Here is a 21,209-nt window from a genome sequence, read left to right as displayed (position 1 = left end):
GTGGTTTCCCATAAGGCAGAGAATAGTTTCTTCGACCAAATAGAAGCATTTAAAATATTATAAACACTATGCAAACAAGTAGAATTCTATTTTAATGCTTCACAAATAAATCACTTTAAGGCCTCTTTATTCAGTGACATTGATCCCCTCTCCTACTGTAAATTGAATACATTACATTAAACGTTTCTTCCATCATTCCTCTATAGCTTTAGTACCCTAGAAATTAAAATATATATATATTGATAATGCATTATATTAGCATGCAATTTTATTGTTATTTTTGTCAGTGTACATTTAGAACATGTACTTTATTACTATTAGGTAGGAATTATTCTCTTCTTTGTATGCTATAGCCTCTAATTCAAAGGTTGTGTTCTTTAACCCAAATCTTCTGCTAAGTCTAATGCTCATTTAACTCCTACCTTAAAGTGCAAGGTGTATTAAATGTCTAATGATGCTTTGTGACCTGCCTAAGAAAACAAAACAATAAAAACAAATAATCCTGATTCTTCTCTTGTTTTGATCTTAATTCCTTATTCAAACCAGAATGATCAAATTGCTGTTGGTCTACTATAACAGTTCTTTACAGTTAAATGAAAATTGGAAAATAATTTCAATCATATGACCTTAAATTTCTGCATTCTGTAGTTCTATTTATCATCCTTAAAATGTCAATAATTAATTTACTGACTTAATTCATCTTCTTTGTTTCCTTGAATATTGAAAAAACTCAGTGTGTTTTTTTGGTTGTTTTTCAGTGTAACACTTGTCTATTATCCAAAGAAGTAATTGATACATAAAACTTAGCGAGGAAAAGGACACTAAAATCCTTGAAAGAATGAAGTAAAAAATTTTAAAAAGGGAAAATATTACCTACTTGATCCTTACCTTTTATCCCAAGAATTCATCCCCAATATACTAAGAAGCAATCTGCAATAATAAAATGCTGACTGAGGCCTCTGAGGTGTTGGTTCATCTTGTTCCACAGCTTTCATGTTTAAGTCATTAAAATGTTTCTCAACAAATTCTCTTTCCTCCGTGTGTTGTTTAAGGATAGCGTTTATAACATCGTTTTCCTGTTTTTCGGAAATGCATACGGGCTGCGGCGCAGGAGTGTTAAGTGCGATGCCAGCCCTCTGCAAGCATTCGGGGCTGGTGACGCCTAAATGCTGCAGGAGTTCATCAAGCACGTCCTCCTCTTCTCTCACCGCATCCCAGGTCGGCACAGTTTCCCTAAGCCTTCTTTGGAGCTGGAGGGACAATCCATCTCTTTCTGCTCTATCTTCTAAGCATTCATTATTTGTAGGAGGTTCTTCTGGTTTCTCATGGTGAGACAATGAAAGTATGAAAGATGTAGGTTCTGACAAGCCACTTACAGGAGGGGGTCCATACAGGATGGCAGAGTCCCATGAATATTTTCCGGAGAGATCACGTACTATGATTCTGACATTTGAATTGGCGGATGCAAGGCCAGCGGATAATCCTCCTCCAGGCATACTCTCCTCTGATCTGATCTGGATACAGGACACTAAGGTTGTATGGTTCAACACGAAGAACTGGATATTTGGACTCTCAAAGAGCTCTGGAGAAAGTTCAGGACTTTCACTGTAATGATTGTCATGGTTTTCACATACCTGACTTGTTAACATAGCAGGACCACCACTCATTGGATAATGGCCCAAGTGATTCACCAGATGTGTGATAACAGTGCGAGCTGCTACCGAGATTAATCCTTGTTGCATTTGTGTTTTCACTGGAAAGAAAAACACAAGGAATGGGAATACTGCTTCCTTGGAAGTCATGGAACAATAAAACACTGTTAGACAACGATATCACATTGTCAAATTTACCTTCAAATATTTGAGTAAACATTAATAAACCCAATTTAGATTCTATATTATATGATGAATGACAGCACAGAGAAGAGAATCATACTTGGATGACATTTTATTTAATAAGAAATCCCTTTCTGAAGGTTCTGCTCATAAGTCCCTAATGTAAACGAATGGCTGTAAGTGTAGACTACAGCTCAAAAGAACACTCAAAAGTATCATTTACGTGAAATCAGTAAACTCACAGATTAGAAAGCCAATGCAATCAATCCACCTGATCAGTTTCTATCTCAAGGGAAGACTCCAGATTCTGAGACACAGTTTGCAGTATCCCTTAAATGTCATTTAATATTTGCTTTCACTGATGATGTGACAGTGTCTCAAAGAAAAGCTATCATTTACTCAACTTCAGAAGTTAAGATCAACTGAGCTAGTGTTTGAAGTACATAGCAAGGACATTGCACTTTAACGGTAAACACATTTTATGTATTGGAGCCCTGGTGGCGTAGTGGTTTGCATTGGGCTGCTAACTGCTACGTCTACAGTTTGAAACCACCAGCCACTCCTTAGAAGAAAAATGGGTCTTTCTACTCCAGTAAAGAGTTACAGTCTCAAAAACTCACAGACACAGTATTACTCTGTCCTTTGGGACGCTATGAGCAAGCATCAACTCCTTGGCAGTGAATTTGGGTTTTCCTTTTTTTAGCTTATGGATCGTGTTTTTCCAAGGTAATCTTTTAGGTCAATGTGGCCTGGTCTAAGCAGTTAGCTCTATTGTAGGACACTGCCCCCCCACCTCCTAAAGTACATCAAAGACAAATCAGATAAGAAACATATGCATGTAACCTTTTATTTTTTTGTACAGAGAAATCCATTTAACAAAACAAACAAACAAAAAACCTCAAAAGATTTTATGAGTCCCGAAAAGGAAAGCTTTCTAATGTGAGTATTTAAAGGAGAAGATAAGGGAGGAAGAGTGAGGAAGAAGACAGGATACAAGAAAACAAGAAAGAAAAGTGACAGAGAAAGTAGAGATAGAAAATAGCTTCCCCTAGTTAAAGACCACCAGCATCTGGATGTGGGTACACAGTAGTGGCAGGAAGTAAGATGGGAACAGTGTTGTCATTTGTAAGACACACTGGTCAAACCTGTTAGAAGATGATGTTTAGGTGTAGATGTGCTTACACTTTATTTTAGATATGACTACAGAGTGATCGTGTCTCTATTTCTACCTTGGTAGCGGAGTGGCTTTGAATATTGTTTCGTCTCTGAAATTTAATCAGTTAACATCATCATCCAGCTTCCAGAATAAATATAGATTTGGGAATATCCTGATGATCACAGGGCTCTTTACACTTAATAACATTCCCAATTTTAAGAGCGGTTTGACAGATTACACGCAATCGTGTAGCTATAACCATAATCTAGATAAACAATTCTTTACCAAAAAGGATACATTGTATTAAATAACTTGATAAAAGAATAAAAGGGGAGGTAATTTATGTATTACTGGTATGATTATTTAAAAAGAGCCAAAAAACATGTTTAATTTGAAGGCTGTAGTCCCCAAGCCGCAGAACCTATACCTCTGGGTAGACCTAGAGAGTCATCTACCATGCCATTAATACTACATCACATCTTCTGCATATTCCAACTATTTTTAAAAATGTTTTCTTGTGGTCTTCCATTGATTTTGAAATGTTACTAAATACCAACTTTTTAATCTTTGATCATTTACAGATGCAAAGGCCCAGATACAAGTTTCAGTTTACTCTAGAAAAAATTCCAGTTATATTGAACTGCTCTTTAATTATGTTTATGGCTATTTCTGGAAAAGTCACTCAATAGTAGATGACTACACTAAATGATTAGCCTTAATTCAATCCTACATTTTCAAGACTATAAGCAGAGTAAAAAGGTATGCCACTGGACAATGAAAAACTGAGAGGCAGTTTGACTCTAGTATCCTACTTCCATCTAATTATATCTTAGAATGTAATAAATGCTCACACTATATGGGGCCTATCACTTTGCAGATAAAAACAAATGGGTCCACAAAAGTAGGGTGCTCTGCCTGCCATGGGAAATTTCACACGATGGCTGTCTTTTGCTTTTAAAGCTCAGTGTTTTTGAATCTTTATTATAAATCTAATTTCCATACTTTTCTCTTCTGACAAATCACTGATACAGGGAAACAATGAATTCAAGAATTTTTCCCCCTGTGGAGTGAATTCAAAAAGGAAACATGTATTTCTCAGCATAAATTACTAATCACGATCAATGAAAACTTTCATCTAAATAAGATTAAGTTGCATTTTAAATGGTATCAAAAATTTACAACTTAAGGATATTTTTATGTAGGGAAAGAAATTCCAGGTTTTTACTCTTTTCTCATCCTCTGGGTGGCATACTTAAGCAGGTGACTCAATCTGAAGTAGATCTTTTCCAGTACAACATAGGTTTTCCTTTTGCAAAGGGATAGATTACAAATTTAAAGAAATAGAGTAGAGAAAACAATCCCCAACCTCTCTCTGGCTTGCTCTGTAAGAACGGGAAAAATATGTAAATTTGAATCCCACTTATTTCTGCAAATACCATACTCCCTTAAAAAGATAATCAATATTTCTTATTTACAAATCTGGACATGACACAAATAATTTAAACAATCCATGTTTGAAAGCATTAGAAGTAACACAGATCTCGCAAGTTCCTTTTCAAATTAATTTATACATGAACTGAAAGAAAGAGTTGGCCTGTTTCCTACAACATGAACGTTCCGTGCAAATTTATGCTTTTCTCAGGTTTAGATCTGGGGTTTCCGTTCTGTATACTGTAGAAACTTTATATTCTGTTCCATGCTTTAGCCCCTTGTGATTAGGATTTTCTATTGAGTCAATGACGAGAACACTTAGCACCCACAGCTGGGCACCATCGAGTTCTTCTGGTCTCGTGGTGAAGCAAGCGGTACTTCATGGGGCAGTATGACTGCAGCCCAGTGCCTGTTGTGCTCCCTAGGTTTCCTTCTTCCTTGCTGCTCCAGGAGGACCGAGAACAAGTACTGTCTCCTGAACAACATCACACACTGAATGAGGAGTGAAGAGCAATTCTAAAATCAGCAGTATGCTAATTGAACATGATCCTGTATCTTACTACCAAAAGAACTAATCCCATGAGGTATTTGAATGTATTTATATAACATCAACAATAACAGTCTTACTCTAATTCTTTTTGGAACTGCTGTTATTGATAAAAGATTATATGTTAGGGGCTTCAAACACTTTGTATAAAAATGGAATGAAAAGATAATGAAATTTTCCCAAACTTTTGAAGCCTCCTTGTATAACACAATATTTACCATTTTGCACTTTTTTGGGGGATAAAATATAGTGAGAACTTAGGGATTAGTAAATCAAAACCAATGGTCGTTAAATAATGTGGGTAGAAAATAAAGCAAAACAAACAATTAAATCAAGGTTGTAGAATTGTACCTGCAGAAATTGAGAAATGGGTACATGTTTTTGCTTTATGTATCTTCCCCAATATTAAAAAATATATATTTAAATGGTAATTATAATAAGTGAAAAAAAAATTTTAAACATACATCTCCAAGCCCAGTACTGGTATGTACTACATACATGCTTCCAAAATAACAAGTAGTAGGGATGAACTTTCAATTTGTTATCATTTTTAGCAAAGAAAACACAAGATAAATAAATTTAGATTTCATAGTTCTGTAAAGGTATTTTCTTTCTTTTCAATGTTGCTTATCTAAATTGAAATATATGTAAAAAAAATCTCATCTAGCCAACAGAGCAATTCAATTTACTTAAATTTAATATTGAACCATAAACTATAGACCATACATATCTCCCTTCCACTTATCTTAGATATAAGATATATGAAACTGTAATTTAGAACTTCAAAATGAAATTCTAAAATAACCAGCCTTGTGAGAAAATGCAAAATGAAGATATCAATGCTTCTAAAGCTTTGTGTAACTAGCATTCATTTAAATAAGTCTATTCAGGGTTGTCTTTTCAGATTGTCAGATTAAACAAACCCTACAGCATTTGCAGCAAATCCATAATTACAGATGATTATGGGATATAAAAGCAGCAAGACATAAAAAGCTGCTGCAATTCACGACACTATAATAGAGCATGCCGAGGAAGTTAATTTTGGCAAATGCTTTAAATATTAGCTTTGCATAATATGTGTAGGTGAAACCATAATTAGGACAGAATGGATCCTTGGAGCCTCCTTTCACTCTGACCCTGCAAACGATGACATTTTGCTAATAAGACTAATGACATTTGACAAAAAGCCAACTTTAGTACCTTGCTTTATCCTTCAGTAAATTTAATAATTACAGCTGCTCCTGCCAATAGTTTTCAAATCAGAACTTGTTCAATCCAATACTGAGCTTATTAGAGACACTCTATGTTTAGAATTCTTTGGTCCAAAAAGTACTTGAAGATGGTGAAACACGTCTTGGACAAGGGCACAATGATTAGTCATTTTTACCACATTAAAAAAAAAAAAGGAAAAACAAACCCAACAAAGCCATAGCACAGTAGTCACTACAAACCACATAATCACCTGCTGCTAAGTTTACAGCTGTTTCTAAAAGGTTCTGTATTTATCTGGTCCTTAATGCTTCTAAGGAAGTCCAAAGGAAACAACTTAATAGAGTTAGAAAATAGCGTTACACAGAGTATTTGGTATCAACATTAAGCTCATCTAGTTCATATCTTGCCTTGCTTCTTTAACAGTTGACTATTTAATATGGGTAGTAATAAATTTTGTATGAAATACACCAGAACTATCTTTTATAGAAGATATATAAAAAATGTTTACAAACATATCATGTTCAACCATTTTACATCCTAGAAAATACAAAAGGCAACTAATCTTTTTACATAATTTTATTTTTAAGATGAACATTCTATTTCAAACTTCGTAAAATCTAAAAATATAACTATAAAGAAGTCTATATTATTGATCATCTACATGTTTTGGCTATTTTGCACATTACTATATAACCACTCACTGCTCAATTCCAACTCAGGGAGAGATCCTCTAGGAGGGTGTAGAATGACTTCAAGGGTTTGCAAAGTTATAAATTTTTTTAGTGAAAGCAGATCACCTCATCTTTTCTCCGCAGAGCAGCTGGTGGGTTGAAACCACTGACACGTGGCTACAAACCCACTGCTTAATCCATGTGCCACCAGGGTTTCATCCTTTCTTATGGAGCTCTATTACATCTAAAATTATCATTTAAATGCTATAGTCTCATCTCATTTGTATTCAAAGTGAACTATTCCCTATGTGGTCAACACAAAACTCTAGTCCTATACTTCTTTGACCTCTCAAGTTCACATCTTTACTTGAATTCTAATATACATGGTTAAATCAACAACTACAAAGTAATAAATAATCATGATCCTTTTCCATTGTTCCCATGCTTGGCTTCAAATCATACCTCAGGAAAATCTAAACAATAATGCTATGTCCTGAAAAAAATGCGTACCTTCTGTTACTGGTTGGAGTTTGGAAGATCTTTCAGAATCAGGAGAGTGTAGTGGTTCAGGTTCTTTCAGACTTTCCAAATGCATAAAAGGATCATAATCTACTGATGCCAGGTCAGAGAGGCTTATAGGAAAATATTTTGGATTGCTGAAACACTGAGCTCCATAAACACACCCATGTAAAACCTGAAAGTATAGAACCAGAAGAAAACACACCAAGTTTTCTTTTTAAATATAAATGTCTGGGCAGGGGAAGTCAACTAGTACCATTAGAGCTTAGCACAAATTTTCAGTACTTTAAAACTTAGCTCCTCTGATTAGTAGTCTAAATTATTGAATACAAAGTTGAAGATCTGAAACGTATCCCCCACAATTTACAATTAAAAAATGGTTTTTAGTTTTTGTAAAAAGAACTTAGCTCTTTAAAATAGTGTCTTATTGAAAATTGTTACTCTAAAGTATCCTTTAGAACTATAAGACAATCCATCTTCTTAAAAATATCTAATCTAGTTCTAAAACAATGAAAATGTAATACTTAAGTATGTTTTCTTTTGATGTTAAACAAAAAGCCCCTGATAACTAATAAACAGTAAAGCAAAGAAGTGTACCTTATAAATGCAGCTTAGAACAGATTTTTCCGTTTTATCATTTTCTGCTCCTGTAGTACGGACTGGCTGGAGTAGTGTCTTTAGAGGCAAGGCCATGATCCAGTCCAAAAGGCAAAGAAGTAAGGAGACGACCAACTATAATAAAAAGTTCGTTATTTATAACTGTAAACTCAAAACACTAAGAGCTTAATAATACTTAGTGTAAGGAATTTTGGGGCGCAAAACAGAACCAAAGATCCAATCAGCAAAATTTAGAAGCAGGTTTTATTGAGAGGCTTGCGGGCGGATTCAGCCACTCAGGGGATTGAGCCTTTGAAACCGCACTTTGGGAAATTTAGGCTACGTTTTTATACCCCTGCTGGCAGGCACAGCTGGGAAGAATCCAAACTGGGGAGGATCTTTGTGCACACAGGTGTTTCGGGAGGGAGAAGGTCTTTGACCTTATCTATATGCCAAGGACGGCTAGAGTGGAGTGTGCATATCTTCAGAAAGCATTCTGGCTCAGGGAGGAGCCGGCTCCAGGAATTAGAAGGTTGAGAAGGGAGGGGGAGATCAGTGAGAGGGAGGTCAGTGAAAGGGAGGTCTATGAGAGGTGAATTCAGAGAGCCAAGCTGAAGGCACCGGATTCAAAATGGAGCCCCTTTTGCCAAGACCAGGCGCTTAGTAAACTTTATCTTTTATTCTTTGGTTTCCAAAATTCACTTTAGGAACCACTGACCTTAAGTTCTACCATTAATATTTACTTGGTCGCTAATTGGTTTTTAAAAGTTGTATATAAACAGTGGATCTCTCTCTTACATGGTAGGGCAAGCATATTTAAACATTATTAAGAATAAAAGCAAATATTAAAATACTGAGCTTAAAAGACAGCAGACATCAATTAACTCTATTAGTAAGGAAAAAGGCCACTAAACTTACCTAAGGAAAATGTAACAGTTCATTCTTCACGGGTAGCAAGGATTATTCTATGAGAATTGGGTTGGGAAACCTTATTCCATACACCCTGTTTTCCCTGATCTTGCTCTTTCAGACTTTAGTCCCCAAAACTCAGTGAGTATTTCAAAGAAACCCTATTTAAGTCCTTCAAGGATACCAAAAACAGTATAATTGTTTGAGAAAGAGAGAGATGGAAACATTGTTTTCAAAAGCGTGTAGACTTAGATGGAGGACATGTTGAGAGATATATTTTTTTTCCGATAAAGGTTTCTATAATTTTATAGAAATACTTTTTGACTCACTCTCATGGATACTTTTACTTCATTCTTATTACCTTTACTTGAAAAATTATGAGACTGCATTCACTAATTATGTCAAGCATTAAAAAAACAATTCCTGGCCTATATAAAAGAATTCAATTTCTAAAAAAATTGAGGGAAAAAAAGATGTTATGCTTTACACTTTCTCAAGTGATCTTTCACAAATATTTTATTGAGCATTAAAACCCTTTAAGATATCGGACAGTGTAAGACATGAAAAAATAATAATAATTTATAAATTATCAAGGGTCCGTGAGGGAGGGAGGGTGGGAGGAAAATGAGGAGCTGATGCTAATTAACTCAATAGCAGTGGGTCTGGTTTGATAGTGTTGATGAAATTCACCAGTGACAATTACAACATTATGAATGGCTGCCTCCAGAGTTCCTCAAAATCAATGCTCTTCATGCACAAGTGGACAGGATGACCTATGAGATAGTTTACAATCCTAAAATCAAATAGTCATGAAGTTTTATATTTGAACTAAAATATAATTTAGATATACATAAATATTGAGAACCTGTTTCACACTACTTTAAAATACAAATAACACCCTGAACAGGTCAATTTGACGCATGGCAAGTGTATAAGATAGGGTGGAACTGCCCCATCAGGTTTTCAGGCAATAATCTTGATGGGAGCAAACTGCTATTATCTTTCTCCCATGGAGTGGCTGGTGGATTCAAACCATTAACTTTTTGGTTAGCAGATGAGTGCTTTAGCAGGGCTATTTCTCACTACAGTTGTTTTTTAAAAATAAGATGACTAGATACTTATCATGTAAATACATACAACTATAAAAATTTGAAATATAAATGCTATCATATTTTATGAGACTCCCACATATTAAACATCAAAAAAATTTTTAATTACCCTCTTGTCCATTTCATAGGATGAAGCTTCTGTACTTGGCAAAAGATGGGTAATGGTGGCTATTAGGATCTGTAAGAAAAAAACTGAATTGAAAAAATAGCAACTTAATGGAATACCACAAAGCTGTGTGAAAGTGACAGAAAATCTATTGATTTACATTTATCTTAATTATATCAAAGTAATTTTTAAAAGGTAAGCTTTTGAGTACATTGAACTATCACTCATCTATTACCCTCAATAAGAGATAAAAATTTACATGTTATGTCAATTATAAATGTTTTTCTTCCAAATTCAATTCATGAAGGAGAATCAGTATGTTTTAAGTAAAAATACATATTCAGTATAGTAAAATTAGAAGATCTTGATAACAAAAAATATATATGAACCATATTAAACAAGGCCTAAATTACTTAGCTGGGACTTTAAGACCTCCATATATATACCTTTCTATCTGTATATATACAAACAACACTTATTTTAAAGGGATAGTCTATAACCTTTTTCATTTAATACAAAGGATATATAATAACATTATAAGTCTTTTAAAATAAGTCAGAAATTAATTTAGAATTATCATTCACTTTGGATACCAGTTGTCCTCATCCAATTATTTTATGTACATGTTTAAAAAAATAGCCAGTCTCTAATGGTTGGTTAGAGACAAGTGGGACTTCCAAGACTGGCTCTTAGTCGCTCTTCAGGTCTGGAAGAAAATTCACTTTGTATTAGAATAAGATCACAAGGGCAGCATTTACCTAAAGATAAAGTTCAAGAGGTTCGGAAAGGAGGAGGAATGGAAACAGAAAAAAGAGGAAGTAGAATAAGTGACTGTACAGCGATGACATTGTAATGGATAAGCTAAACAAAATGTGTATGGACTGCTGAAATCTGAGAGAAGGAAGGCGCTCTGTCTGGTGGCACAGCGGGTTACACATCGGGCTGCTAACCACAGCATCAGTGGTTCCATCTCACCAGCTGCTCCCAGAAGAATGCTGAGACTTTCTGCCCCATAAAGATCTGTCCAGCCTTGGAAACTCACAGTGCTGCATACAGTGGTTATAGGTTGGTAATAAAATAGGGCTTCTACACCTAGTGCCCCACAACCAATATTCATGGAAGAAGCAGTCCAGTCTTCTTTGCTCTTTATTATTCAATGTCCAACTTTCACATGTATGTGAGGCAACTGAAAATATCATGGCTTGTGTCAGGCGTATCTTAGTCCTCAAAGAATCACCCTTGCTTTTCAACACGCTAAAGGTTTTCTGCAGCAGATTTACCTAATGCAACTCACCTTTTGGTATTTTTACTCCTGCTCCATGAGCACTGATTGTGGATCCATGCAAGACAAAATCCCTGACAACTTTGACCTTTTCTCTATTTATCATGATAATACTTAGGTAAATATTAATAATGCGATATTATAATAATATTAATGATGTGCATTAATAGTAATAATATAAACCTTTAAAGAAAATAGTAGAAAGGATTTTAGGACTTTCAAAAGGGAATAAAACAAGCTGCTTACTGATCTAGTTTCCAAGCAGAATAATAAGTATTAAAGAGCAAACTTTATATAGCTTTCAAACTTTTCTCGTGTTTTAATATTAGGTGAACACATACACAATCATATGTCTACATAAAACGTATGACAATAACAGCTGCAGCCAATCACATTTAAACACCAACAAAGGGCTAAGAGCTTTCTCAATGAATCTTTAGGGCTAGGTATTTTTAATTCAACTCTTTTATTCTATGAGCTAGGTAAAATCCCAATTCACAGTGACCCTAGACAGAATTTCTGAGTCTGTATTTCTTTCCTAGGATGGATAGCCTCATCTTTCTCCCACAGAGCGGCTTGTGGGTTACTGACCAATGCTTACCTGACAACACTATCAGAGCTCCTTCTAGTTACACCCAGATACATTTAATTTCTAACCCAAGATCATACCAAACCATTATTCAACACAACAGATACTAAATCTTTTCTACATGAAAGTTATTCTAGGCATCCAAAATCTGAAAAAGGAAAGAGATGCCTTTGTCTTAGAGGAGCTTAGAATATTATACTCAAAAACATCTAGCACTCCAATGGAAGCTGCCAGTGTGGTTCAGAGAGAACAACCTGCACAGACCGAGTTGAAATTTGTTTCACTGTGTGAGCTTGTGACTTCATGTAGTTACTAAACTCATCGTTCTCTTGCCTTAAAAAAGAAGTACCTCAAAATACTTTTATGAATTAAATGGGTTAACATATTAAAAGCTGACTGGTATACTTACTGGTATGTGGTAAGTGCTTACTAAATATGAGTTTTATTTCCTAAAAATTCCAAAAGGATCTGAAACCAATAGATTATTTTTCTTGTTTTGAAGAGGTATTATTTAAGCTAATGCCTGAAAGATAAAGGGGAAGTGGCAGGGAGAGAGAAGACTTGAATACAGCACTGTGAGAAATATGTTTGGGTGACAGCAAACAGATTCAGTTGCCTGGACTACATTATATTTCAAAGAAATTATTACACAATCCTGGAAACACAGGTTCGGTCCTTGCCAAAGAATTTGGCCCTTGTTTTACATTATAAGCTAAGGAAAACCACTCAGGGATTTTGCTTTATATTTTTTTGCAGAGAAATAACATGGAAAGAGTTCTGTGAAGGTGAGTGATAAGTTATGGGGAAGTTCTTAGAAGGAAGGAAACCAGTTAGAAGGCTATTTCAGAATCTCAAGAAATGATGAATTAAGGTACAGTAGGAAATATTAAGGTATAGTAGGACATATAGGAGATAATGAATTAGGAGAAATGAAAGGAAGAAATCAAAATTTGGTCCTGATTCAGTTATTAAAAAGAGAACATGTTTTCATTTACTTTAGAAAGGTAACAAAATGAGTGAGCCTCAACATCCATTTAGGAGCTCTCGGAGCTCTGGTGCCACGGTGGGTAACACGCTGAGCTCATGACCACAGGTCACCAGTGTGCAACCACCAGCCACACCTGAAAGATGACCAGTATCAGAAAACCACAGGGCCAGTTCTACTCTGTCCTACAGGATCACCAGGAGCAGAAAGGACTCAATGGCAGTGAGTTTGAGTTTGTTTTGGTTGTATAGTGGGTTACACATTGAGTTGCCATCCACAAATTCAGCAGTTTCAGCCTACCAGCTGCTCCATAGGAGAAAGATGAGGCTGTCTGCTTTTTTAATGATTTAAAGTTTTGGAAACCAAAAGTTTTAATAGAGTCACTGTGAGTTAGAATTAATTCGTTAACATTGAGTTTTTAATACATATATATTTACAGCAGCAATAGCAAGCATTACAAGCTTGCATACAGCATTTAACTTTCACTGAAATTAATATGATTAATGTAAATTACCATCTTCACACTGTCCAAAACAAGGAATACAATTTGCCATTATCCCACAACTGACATAAACTTTGAAATCTTAGGAAATCACTGTGGGTAGGCATTATTTACTTTTGCAAACTTGAAAGAATATTATTAATTTTGTATTTTAAGGTATTCAAATCGGAGTCCCTAACAAGATCATAATAAACTGTAAATAGCAAATTACTTACTTGAATAATTTTCAAGGGAGAATCAGGCTGGTAAATCTGAAGTCTCGGTGCATAATGAACCAGCATGTGAAGCATGCTACAAGCCACATGGGCTACTGTTTTATTAGTAAACTGCAATAATAACAAAAAATGAGAATTGTCAGAAAAAAATTCTTTCTCAACAATTCATTAATATATTAGCTAGTGATAAATGTTAAGTTTCATGTTTTTGTATGTCATTCAAATAAGAAAAATATACCTACAGCTATAAAAAATCACAATACATTCTAAAGACACTTAGAATTTTCCTTCTATTTTGTAACACTGGAACTATCTTCGTTAACATTTTATTCCGTTCTCACTTATCCAAATTTTCTGCAATAACTATGAAACTATTAATCTTGTTATCAATCTTTTCTCTATTCCAATATACTATACACAATACTCCAAAAATAATGTAAAACTAGTTTTGATCCTGGAATTCTCTCCAGCCTTTAAACCTTCCGCTGACCAAAAAACTCAACATTTTATTATCACTGATGTCCAAATCACACCTGACTCTTCAATCCCTATTCAAATACCTCCTTCTTTTCCAAATCTTCCTTGACACTCATATAAGGGAAAATGACATTTGCTTCCTCTGGACTCAATCACCAATTTACATGTACCACTCACTCTGTATCCTCAGTCTTTTATATTTTATCATTCTTATTTGAATCTTTCTCAGTTATTATAGTATTATCTCTTACAGCTAACATTAACGAGTTTTCTTTTTCAACATTTCTGGCATATCTCACTCTGCCTGGCAAACATAGTATATCCTCAAAATACCAGTTAATAATAAAATTTTTAAAATTATTAAGTACTTTGCATGTTTACAGTCCTCTGAAGGTGCTGTAGCTGTAACAAGCCTTCTCTCAGAAAAATAGCATGTATTCTTTTGAAAAATAAAAAAACATCTATCTTTTCCTTCATAGCCTCCCAATAGTAGGCCATTACTTCTGAACAAACCTTACTCTAGCTACAGCAGCACTTAAATGAATGATAAAGCCCAAAAGTTAAAACACCCCAAGGGTCCAGGTCAAAGTAAATTAGAAAAACTAATGAAAAATAATTACACAAACAAAAGAACATTTAGATTTGTACATGTACATTTAGAAATAACTATTTACATTTTTGTAAAGTAATTCATGCAATGAATTACTCGTGCAATGAGGCTTCAAAGAGTTTATGGAAACATGGAATTTAAAGATAATAGAATTTTCCCATGAACTTTTTGAAGCCCTTTCATTTGTATTTTAAGCACAAAGCCAAATTAAGTAAAAAATTCTCAATCATATCATATCCCAATATGATAGGTCCTCATAAAGACATCTGAGTTAATGCCCTACCAGCCCAAATCCCTTATATGATTCTGGGTTTCATACATCTGTGGCTGTATTCCTATTTTGGAGAGCATTATCTGCTAACAAACAGGAATAGGATGAGATTAAGACCTGACTAATAAAGTATGTGCACTGCACCACACTCTTGGTTTAATGGTTACCTTGGCTACTGTTACTTGTAATGGATGTAAGTAATGATGAGCTGCTACATTGGAGGCCAATGCCTGCTGGAAACATCCTGCCAGAGGCCCCAGGTCATATGTGCATAAATAAGATACAGGCCAGGGGTAGAGAACAGATTACTTTATTTGGATATCATTAAAAAGGTGAAGAATTATATGTTCATTTGATTGCACTATTGCTACTCAATGTAATTCCCAAGCCACCTTTCCCTACACAGGTCTAAGAGGTGCTAAGATTTGCCTGTGAGTAACTATAAACAGGATTCCCTGCAGTGCCACCCTGCTGTGCATAATCAGAGGGTGGGATCTCATCCTCATCAGAAGTCAGGAGTAGAGAGTGTAGTCTGGACCCACCATCTGGCTTAGCTCTGCCTCACCTTCAGATTTTGAACTTTACAGCATCCACCACCATGGGAAATATTTCCTCAAACTTACTTGAGTTTCTATAGGACATTGTAGCGATTCATAGAACCCAGAAACATGGAGGAGCAGGGAAGAAATGGAACTGAATAGCATCAAGGAAGAATTGGGCATTTGGGGCATCATCAATTCCTAACTCCTTGGGACTAGTCTGGTATTAATTCTTCTAAAAGAAATTATTACCACAATATCCTAAATTCAAATGTAAATGAATCAGAAATGAAGAAATAATAAAGTAATATATTAATGAAAAATTCATTAAATATTTTATTCCACAAGGGCACAAGCTATAATAATTATATTTCAGAGATGACTTCTACACTATCTAAATATATTACATTTAAGAGTTTTGATTTGCTTTTTTTTACCTTTAAGGAAACACAAATTACATTCAGAGCTTCCTTAATTTGAGGATGATGAGACTCGTGGACTAGTTCTTCACAAATCCAAATGCCTAAACTGCAAAGTGCTACACATCTAAGAAAAGACAAACCAATAATGATATAAATAAAAGTTACTAAATAAAATGAAACCATCACCACACTCTTATTCAACAGCCATAATCGACTGACACATAATGAACAAGCACTGCTTGTATCAATCCATGAATTTTTTACTCTATACATTAACTGGTGACCACAGAAGAGGTAAGAGAAAGCACATTTCCAAAGTCCCAAACCTGATTTTCTACTACAATTTATATTATAGTTTGGTATAACATATAAGATATTTCTAATAAATCTATAATAAAAAGTAGATAGTGCTGAAAGTAGCCCAAAGAAATATGTAACCTGCTTTCAAAGGGAAAGAGTAATCACTTTAGGAACAAAAGCGAGAAGACCATAAATACAACCATGGAGCTGCCAGAGAGAGTCATCTATTTCCTTTACACAGCCACTCTCAAACTCGCTTTAAAGCAGCATGGGGATATGATAAAAACACATATGCTTTATAAAGTCATTTCAATAGAAAGAGAACCTGTAAATTTTATGTTCTATTTTCTTGTGTTTTGTGGGATTTTATTTCCCTAATAACACATTTTAGATGAGGTTTAGCTAGAAGAGATGTATTTGATGACAAGAATCAGCATGAGTTCTATTAGTGTATTTAAGTTTTCGTTTCTGTGATGCTCATACAGTCGTTCCCCCCCCCCCCCCCTATGTGCAGGGGATACATTCTAAGACCTCTCCACTGGATGCCTGTAACCATGGATAAAGTACCAAGACTTTTTAGTATTACGGTTTTTCCTATATGTAGTACAGGTATATGTATATGTAGTACAGGTAAGCAGGGCACCTCAGGTGGGCAGTCTGATCAGATGCCGGCAAACCAAGGTGCTGCCAATCACCTAGTGGTGTTTTCCAGGCTTGTGCCCAGTGAAGGAGGAGGAAGCTGACTCCTGGCGGAGAAGAGTACTAAGGTGAGATTTGCTGCCGCCATTCAGAATGGCACATCATTTCAGTATTTTCCAGCTATGGTTGATGCAGGTAATTAAATAGAGGTAACTGACACTGGGAAGCAAAACCACAAAAAAACGGGAGGACTACGGTAATTGCTTTGTCTTAAGTATAAAAAAAATTCAACTCCTAGTATCCCGGCATTTCCTAAAGCTTAAATTCCTAGGAATACTGTTTATTTTAGAACTAAACTCAGCAATATTTTTCTTTCTGAACATAGGGATGAGACAGTATAAATCCCTTCTTTTGTCCAATCAAAGTATTTAAGCTACTAATTGTCTACTACCAAAACTATTGCCTGTGGCCATCTATTCAATCAGAGTCACACAACCCGACAACAGAGCAGAATTGCTTCACAGGGTTTCCAAGCCTGCCATTCTTTAAAGGAGCAGACTGCCTCATCTCGCCCACCAACTGGTAAGTTTAACCTCTTCATCTTCTGTTAGCAACCCAATGCCCACCCCACTTGTGGTATTAGCAAGGCTCCTTACCACAACTGCCAGAAAGTTCTCAATGACCAAATTTCTGGTCTAGCAGTGGTCAAAGCACTAATACTAAATAACAGGGAGCTCTGGTGTGAAGCAAGTGTCTCCACGGATTCAGCTATCCAAAGATGGAGACCAGCATCACAAATGCGTAATGCTTTCTGTTGTAACAGAAGGATTAAGAACAGGACGAGTCCCTCAACCCCAGCATCAAAGACTTGTGAAGCTTTTTCCTAGTCTCCAAATTGTCAAAATAATCTAGAATATTCCCATTAGAGTTTAATTTACTGCTAATGATCAGAGCTTGAGTGGGTTTAAGCTTTTAAGTCTTAATATTCCCAAAGGCAGATGAAAACAAGCCAAGTCAGTGCTTCCTTAGCTTCATCTTTTAGTTTTCTACACGCTCAGTAATACAAGCTTGTATTAATAATTCTAATATCTACTTCTGGGCAGCTATGTTTAAAGCTTACACTTCAGGGGCAATTTGCTTTTTGTTTGTTTTAAAAAAGGGAAAATGCTCTAGGTTCAATCCTGATTTTGCCACTTATTCCTTATGATCTAAAAAAGACTGAAGACAATAAAGGGTTTTAATCATGGCTCTGCTAATTCTGGATGGCAAGAGGCTACATACATTCTCTGGAGTTTAGTTTCCCATTTATTACAAGGAGAATATTAGCTTTATTATAGTGTTATTACAATGAGGTAGTTGTACAAAGAAGCAATGTAAGACAATCCTTATAAATTTAAATGGCTAGCATTACAAATATGGCAAAGGCTAGAGAAATAATATTGAAGATCAGCAAATCTGGGTATTTAAAGTGAATATAAGAAACAATGGAAAAGAGTGTTATTTTTGGAGTAACTGTCAAATATTAAAATAGAATTAAAGTTAAAGAAGAATTTTATCCCACAAGATTTGCTTTTCATTAGCTTAGATATTAAGTGGGGGATTAAAGAGCAAACAACAAAACAATTGAATTAAAGAGTGAAAGCTATGTATCACTTTACCGAACTGCTCACTTCATATTATTTTTAGTTACTGAAAATAAAGAGTTTTAAAAGTTGAACTTGATTCAAATAGTATGATATACATCTTTATGATCCTTATGTCAAAAATAAATGTAAATTAGTAGTTACACAGGCTAATATTGGAACTACAGAAACAGTATTATTTTATGAAGGTAAAATGTGCCAAAAATTTTTTAAAACAGAAAATGTGCTTTCTACATTTGTTTGCCACTATTTTTCCTACACTAAGTATTTCCATTATACCAATCTTTAAAAACATATTCCTGTAAAATAATTAGTATAATGCATTTATAAAAATATACCTGCAGAGAAGGTGATTGGCAAACCAAGATAGAAAATGAGCATTTACTGAATAAAAATACTGTAACTTTAAGAAACATATAAATTAGTGATATCTGGGGGAAGGAAAGGACCTTGATGTACTACCTGTGGATTTAAATATCAGCCTTTTGGGGGGTGGTTTGTTAAAATAGAGAAAACATTACATTTTTCATTTCTGAATAACATAGTAAAGAAGAAAAATTCTGTAAATCATATTACATTGTTTTTAAGCATACTCTGGTCAAATATTAATTACTATTATTAATTTATTAATAAAACATATGACTTTATTGTCTAAGGGGAGACTTCAATAAGTTTATGGAAAAATGAAATGAAAAGATAATCAAGTTTTTCCATGAACTTTATGAAGTCCCCTTGTATGTTATTTCTATAGTAAACTGAAACTTAAAAAAATGTTTTTAACAAATATTCACTGGGTATGTACTGTATTTCAAGGAACTACATAAGTCATAGTGACAAATTTCATTTAAAGAAAAGGAATGAAAACTAGATTTTATGTTTTTAATAAAGAAAGGTTAGGATTTACATCATTTTTAGGAGCATTTAATCACTGAAATCATTTAAATTTATAAACTGGAATACTTTCTAATCCTGACACAATCCAGATAGCTATAAGAATTCAATTAACTTCTAAAATAAGATTATAAACATAGACTAGTTATTTAAGTTTAAGAAAATATGACCTACCGTGCAGGACCAGATGGCTCATCTCTTGCTGAACTTAATACAGTTTTGATTATAAGTTCCTAAAATAAAGAAAGTGAATTACTAAGAATTCATTACTTCGCTGAACAAATAGTTACTAAGTAGCATCATGAGTCAAATACTATGAACATCTAGAGATACTATTCTCATGTTTTTAATTAAGAGTTTATTATTACTAAAACAATCTTAGAACCATAGTCAAGATTCACACAAAAAAGACAGAGTTAATAGCTCAAAGCTATGAACACCTTTTTAAGACTTCACAAAGTATCATTTAAAAATCAGCTGTTTTTTCCTTGTAAAGATAACACGCAAGTTTGGGCCAGTTAAAATCAAGAAAAAGGATGAGAAAGAAATTGACCAAGGAGAAAATCTTGAAGTATGTGTGCTTAACATGCAAAGAAATAAGAAAAACAACAATAAAAACAAAACACAGCACTAGTTTATTTAAGAGTCACAAATAGAATACTTCGGTAAATACATAAAGAAATAAAAAATCAATCTGGGGAGGTCTTCTGTTAACATTATGGGCAGGTCTAATATCCCAACAAGGCACCAAGAAAAGCAACTTGGAATTGTACTCAACCCTGTAAGAACTCTGAAACAGGAGGCAAAGGGTTGCAGAAATGAACAGGAAATGGAAACAATGGTGAAGTTTAAATGGCTGGCTAAGCTCTTTTTCACAGTCCCCATCTCCTGGTCTCAGCATGGAAGCCTCATGGTGGTAGTGATGCCGCTCTAACCACTCCAGCCAACTCAAGGCTCTCTGTGCACTACGATGGGCCCTGACCTCGGGCTGCAAATTAAACAAAATAGATCACGCTGAGAGACTGCTCAGTGAGTAAGTTCTGACTGATCCAGAAGTAGTCTAAAGGACTGAAATCTTAGTTTGACATCATCAAGTGAAACTCGCACTGGTTGGGCGTGGAAATAATAAGCACAACTTAGGGCTGTGCCCACTCCGGGGTAGACTGATCAGTGTCTCTTTTATGATAGGCCTGGTGTCTGTGGGAAGGACTGAAAGCTGCCCCTAGTCTAAATGGAGCCCTCACGAGGAGGGTACTGGAACCAAGAGTTACTTGCGGAAAACACTGTATATGAAGAAACTGAGAACGCTGAAAACCTGCAACATCCTGAAGTCACAGATTGAGCAACAACAAAGCAGGAGCCCTGGTGGCATAGTGAGTGACACACTGGGCTGCTAACTGCAGCCCAAGGACAAAGAGGTGGCTTTCTATTCCAGTAACGACTAAACGTCTCAGAAACCCAACAGTGGCAATTACTCCCTGACCTATAGGCTCACTTTGAGTAAGAACAGACGCAAGGTGCGTGACAGCAACAAAAAATAGACTAGAACTGAGAGACATTTAAAAGATATTCGGAAAAAAGAACAATCAACTATAAATCTGGCCACCCAAAAAGCAAAATTAAAGCATTTCCAAATAAGCAAAAGTTGGGGCAGTTTGGTACTATCAGACATGCCTTACAAGAATTAGTAAGCCCTGGACACTAAATGGTAACTTAAAACTAAACTTAAGGTGGGGAAAGGGTCCCACTAAA

General features: G+C 35.1%; 1 protein-coding gene across 3 annotated transcripts in view; it reads right to left on the bottom strand.

Annotated features, from left to right (window-relative positions):
- The window catches only part of RALGAPA1 (Ral GTPase activating protein catalytic subunit alpha 1), a 193,055-nt gene that overhangs the window by 81,202 nt on the left and 90,644 nt on the right, over nucleotides 1–21,209 (bottom strand). For all 3 annotated transcript variants that reach the window (XM_075531079.1, XM_075531077.1, XM_075531078.1), the window contains exons 27-33: nucleotides 19,632–19,690; nucleotides 16,000–16,108; nucleotides 13,666–13,776; nucleotides 10,096–10,164; nucleotides 7,969–8,103; nucleotides 7,363–7,546; nucleotides 889–1,753 (exon numbers count right to left, since the gene is read on the bottom strand). In XM_075531079.1, coding sequence (XP_075387194.1) covers nucleotides 889–1,753; nucleotides 7,363–7,546; nucleotides 7,969–8,103; nucleotides 10,096–10,164; nucleotides 13,666–13,776; nucleotides 16,000–16,108; nucleotides 19,632–19,690 — 1,532 coding nt within the window. The remainder of the gene's footprint in view (nucleotides 1–888; nucleotides 1,754–7,362; nucleotides 7,547–7,968; nucleotides 8,104–10,095; nucleotides 10,165–13,665; nucleotides 13,777–15,999; nucleotides 16,109–19,631; nucleotides 19,691–21,209) is intronic.

This window comes from Tenrec ecaudatus, chromosome 14 (genome assembly GCF_050624435.1).
Source record: "Tenrec ecaudatus isolate mTenEca1 chromosome 14, mTenEca1.hap1, whole genome shotgun sequence".
NCBI lineage: Eukaryota > Metazoa > Chordata > Mammalia > Afrosoricida > Tenrecidae > Tenrec > Tenrec ecaudatus.
The sequence above is the reverse complement of the archived record's forward strand: the minus strand, read 5'-3'. Positions and strand labels throughout refer to the sequence as shown.